Here is a 5,000-nt window from a genome sequence, read left to right as displayed (position 1 = left end):
AGTGATCGTCTTTATATACAGTCAGTGATGGTCTTTATATACAGTCAGGGATGGTCTTTATATACAGTCAGTGATGGTCTTTATATACAGTCAGTGATCGTCTTTATATACAGTCAGTGATGGTCTTTATATACAGTCAGTGATGGTCTTTATATACAGTCAGTGATGGTCTTTATATACAGTCTCTGATCATCTTTATATACAGTCACTGATCGTCTTTATATACAGTCAGTGATCGTCTTTATATACAGTCACTGATCGTCTTTATATACAGTCAGTGATCGTCTTTATATACAGTCAGTGATCGTCTTTATATACAGTCTCTGATCATCTTTATATACAGTCACTGATCGTCTTTATATACAGTCAGTGATCGTCTTTATATACAGTCAGTGATCGTCTTTATATACAGTCAGTGATCGTCTTTATATACAGTCAGTGATCGTCTTTATATTAAGTCAATGACAGTGATCGTCTTTATATACAGTCAGTGATCGTCTTTATATACAGTCAGTGATCGTCTTTATATACAGTCTCTAATAGTCTTTATATACAGTCTCTAATAGTCTTTATATACAGTCAGTGTTCACAGGTGCAGGTGACAACAGCGTCTTTCACATGATGACAATAATGTTTTTAGGACCAGACAGAAAAGCAAAAGTACAATTGTTTGTTAAATTAAGATACAGAATTAAAGATATATGTATATATATATAATCCTCCTGCAGCTCAGTGAAGGTCACGACCTTCTTCTGACTGCTGGTTCTGTGTTTCCACAGGAAGTTGGCGAAGAAGAGGAAGGAGACTCTGAGCTCCAGACAGGAAATGACTCTGATCGTCAACAACTCCCAACACACAACCATGGTGGACACACACTCTCACACACTGAACGGACGGAGTGAGTACACAACAACACAACAACACACAACAACACAACAACACACAACAACACAGCAACACACAACAACCTGGAGCGTGAGAGAGATGAGATTAAATCAGACAAGAGAGAGACGAGATTAAATCAGAGAGAGACAAGATTAAATCAGAGAGACAAGATTAAATCAGACAAGAGAGAGACGAGATTAAATCAAACAAGAGAGAGACGAGATTAAATCAAACAAGAGAGAGACGAGATTAAATCAGAGAGAGACAAGATTAAATCGGAGAGACAAGATTAAATCAGACAAGAGAGAGACGAGATTAAATCAGACAAGAGAGAGACGAGATTAAATCAAACAAGAGAGAGACGAGATTAAATCAAACAAGAGAGAGACGAGATTAAATCAAACAAGAGAGAGACGAGATTAAATCAAACAAGAGAGAGACGAGATTAAATCAAACAAGAGAGAGACGAGATTAAATCAGAGAGAGACAAGATTAAATCAGAGAGACAAGATTAAATCAGACAAGAGAGAGACGAGATTAAATCAAACAAGAGAGAGCCGGATTAAATCAAACAAGAGAGAGACGAGATTAAATCAAACAAGAGAGAGACGAGATTAAATCAGAGAGAGACAAGATTAAATCAGAGAGAGACAAGATTAAATCAGAGAGAGACAAGATTAAATCAGAGAGACGAGATTAAATCAGACAAGAGAGAGACGAGATTAAATCAGACAAGAGAGAGACGAGATTAAATCAGACAAGAGAGAGACGAGATTAAATCAAACAAGAGAGAGACGAGATTAAATCAAACAAGAGAGAGACGAGATTAAATCAGAGAGAGACAAGATTAAATCAGAGAGAGACAAGATTAAATCAGACAAGAGAGAGACGAGATTAAATCAAACAAGAGAGAGACGAGATTAAATCAAACAAGAGAGAGACGAGATTAAATCAGAGAGAGACAAGATTAAATCAGAGAGAGACAAGATTAAATCAGACAAGAGAGAGACGAGATTAAATCAAACAAGAGAGAGACGAGATTAAATCAGAGAGAGACAAGATTAAATCAGAGAGAGACAAGATTAAATCAGACAAGAGAGAGACGAGATTAAATCAAACAAGAGAGAGACGAGATTAAATCAAACAAGAGAGAGACGAGATTAAATCAGACAAGAGAGAGACGAGATTAAATCAAACAAGAGAGAGACGAGATTAAATCAGAGAGAGACGAGATTAAATCAGACAAGAGAGAGACGAGATTAAATCCAACAAGAGAGAGACGAGATTAAATCAGAGAGAGACAAGATTAAATCAGAGAGAGACAAGATTAAATCAGAGAGAGACGAGATTAAATCAGAGAGAGACGAGATTAAATCAGACAAGAGAGAGTCGAGATTAAATCCAACAAGAGAGAGACGAGATTAAATCAAACAAGAGAGAGACAAGATTAAATCAGAGAGAGACAAGATTAAATCAAACAAGAGAGAGACAAGATTTAATCAGACAAGAGAGAGAGACAAGATTAAATCAGAGAGAGACGAGATCAAATCAGACATGAGAGAGACTCATGTAAGAAAAGCAGAAGAGCGACAAGAGGAAATGAGAAGATGTGTCAGACGGACGGACGGACGGACAGAGAGTCTGTAAACACTGATGAATTAATAATCAGACATTTTGTCTGTCAGACGTTTCTCTGCCTCCACGTTAATATTCAGAAAACACAGAGACGATGTGACTGGAGGAGAGATGACGTGACGGATGACGGAGGAGTCGACCTTCCCTCTGGCTCTCTGCTCCTCCAGCAGACTCTCCGTCTTCTCTTTGTCTTTTCCTGTTTAATGTCACTGGACTTTAATATTCATCTTTTTCTTCTTATTATCAGAAACAGTAACAACAGGACCTGAGTTCAGTTGCATCGTCATCGACTGTGTATCAGAAAATAATAGAGAATAAATGATTCTTATGTTTCACATCATTCATTAAGACACTTTCCAAGATCGACTAAAGGATTGAACTCTAATCGGCATTAGAATCATCACCATGACGACAGAAAGATAAACTATATTTATGGAGCACAAAGTGATTTACAACATGAAGCTGAAGAATATTTCTCTGTCTCAGCTGTTTCGTCGCCGTCCTCCTTCACCCTGAAGACAAACACCATCAGCACCAGCGTCGCCAACTCCTACTACCCAGGTAACAGTGTGTGTGTGTGTGTCTTTGTGTGTGTGTGTGTGTGTGTGTCTTTGTGTGTGTGTGTGTGTCTTTGTGTGTGTGTGTGTGTGTGTGTGTGTGTGTGTGTGTCTTTGTGTGTGTCTTTGTGTGTGTGTGTGTGTCTTTGTGTGTGTGTGTGTTTGTGTGTGTCTTTGTGTGTGTGTGTGTCTTTGTGTGTGTGTGTGTGTGTTTGTGTGTCTTCGTGTGTGTGCGCGTGTGTGTGTGTGTGTATGTGTGTCTTTGTGTGTGTCTTTGTGTGTGTGTGTGTGTGTGTGTGTGTCTTTGTGTGTGTCTTTGTGTGTGTGTGTGTGTGTGTCTTTGTGTGTGTGTGTGTGTGTGTGTGTGTGTCTTTGTGTGTGTCTTTGTGTGTGTGTGTGTGTGTGTGTGTCTTTGTGTGTGTCTTTGTGTGTGTGTGTCTCTTTGTGTGTGTTTGTGTTTGTCTTTGTGTGTGTGTGTGTGTGTGTGTGTGTGTGTGTGTCTTTGTGTGTGTGTGTGTGTGTGTGTGTGTGTGTGTGTCTTTGTGTGTGTCTTTGTATGTGTGTGTGTGTCTTTGTGTGTGTCTTTGTGTGTGTGTGTGTCTCTTTGTGTGTGTGTGTGTGTTTGTGTGTCTTCGTGTGTGTGCGTGTGTGTGTGTATGTGTGTGTCTTTGTGTGTGTGTGTGTGTGTGTCTTTTTGTGTGTGTGTGTGTGTTTGTGGGTCTCCGTGCGTGTGTGTGTGTGTGTGTGTGTGTGTGTGTCTTTGTGTGTGTGTGTGTGTGTGTCTTTGTGTGTGTGTGTGTGTGTGTGTGTGGTGCTTCCCGACCCAGCTCACATCTGGTCGTCTGTCGGCCCGACTCCACTGACTTTTCTTCTTCCTTTCTTCTCCTCTTTTGCCCTGTCTGTTGACCTGTCTGTCTGCCTGACTCTCTATCTAACTGTCTGTCTCTACCTGTCTGTCTGCTGCTGATGTGTCCTGATGACAGACCCTTTCGTACCGACGGCCATACTGGGTGAGACACTTTACCTTCCTTTCCTCTGTAGGATAGAAAATCCTACCTGCACAGGTAGACAGACAGACAGACAGGAAGTGGACAGACAGACAGACAGGAAGTGGACAGACAAACAGGCGAGACAGGGAAGAGAGAGACAGGTGAAAGGAGAGAGAATGAGAGAGTGATATTCTGGCTTCCATCCATCCCTGCTTGCTTCTCGTTCAGCTGCTTTTGATAATTTGGCTTTTGATTTTTTTTAATCTTTATTTTTATTTTAATCTTCTTTTTTTTTTTAACAAAACTGTTTCAATAAACCAAATTTCAGTTTTTCCGTTTTAACTATTTTGTTATTTTATGACAGTTTATTTTCTATTCATTTAAAGTTTTCATCATTTTTCCATTTTCTTAAATGTGTCATTCATATTTATAATTTAGTATTGATCAGTTGATAGGTTTGCTTTCAGTTTGAAAAGGTTTGATTGGATCATGAGTTAAATATCTTTATTATTTCTCATGTTATTTACCTGTGTTATTGTTCTGGAGACGACGGTGGGCTTCACCTCATCCCCACATCACAACATTCCTGACGTCACGTCTGTCTGTGACCTCTGACCTCTGCATGGACACAACACGGCCACGGGACGGGGGGGCGGGGGGGGGAGTCTGGACGTCTGCTTGTGGAATTTCAGGTTTTCCCAAAGAAGCAAATATAAAACAAACAGCTCCGGAGACAATTCATCAGATAAAAGACCATATCAGCGCTTATGTTTGTCCATAGTCAATATTTCTTAAAAAGGAAATATTCTATATTTATTATGTGCGTTTCAGTTCATATTTTACTATATATAAATATATATATATATATATATATTTATATATGTTGGCCAATATAACAACATGGGAAAGTTTTACTCCCTAATATCTGTGTGGA

The 5,000-nt window shown here is 39.3% G+C and overlaps 1 protein-coding gene across 12 annotated transcripts in view; it reads left to right on the top strand.

Moving 5' to 3' along the window:
* Positions 1–5,000, top strand: part of LOC118290961 (receptor-type tyrosine-protein phosphatase mu) — a 73,890-nt gene that overhangs the window by 53,791 nt on the left and 15,099 nt on the right. For 9 of the 12 annotated variants that reach the window (XM_047329760.1, XM_035618770.2, XM_035618763.2 and 6 more), the window contains 3 exons: positions 780–898; positions 3,007–3,081; positions 4,061–4,087. In XM_047329760.1, the coding sequence (XP_047185716.1) occupies positions 780–898; positions 3,007–3,081; positions 4,061–4,087 (221 nt within the window). The remainder of the gene's footprint in view (positions 1–779; positions 899–3,006; positions 3,082–4,060; positions 4,088–5,000) is intronic. The other 3 variants (XM_035618773.2, XM_035618771.2, XM_035618767.2) reach the window with 1 other exon arrangement.

The sequence above is a fragment of the Scophthalmus maximus genome, chromosome 21, assembly GCF_022379125.1.
Source record: "Scophthalmus maximus strain ysfricsl-2021 chromosome 21, ASM2237912v1, whole genome shotgun sequence".
Classification (NCBI taxonomy): Eukaryota; Metazoa; Chordata; class Actinopteri; order Pleuronectiformes; family Scophthalmidae; genus Scophthalmus; species Scophthalmus maximus.
Note: the sequence above shows the minus strand (reverse complement) of the source record. Positions and strands in the feature narration are given on the sequence as shown.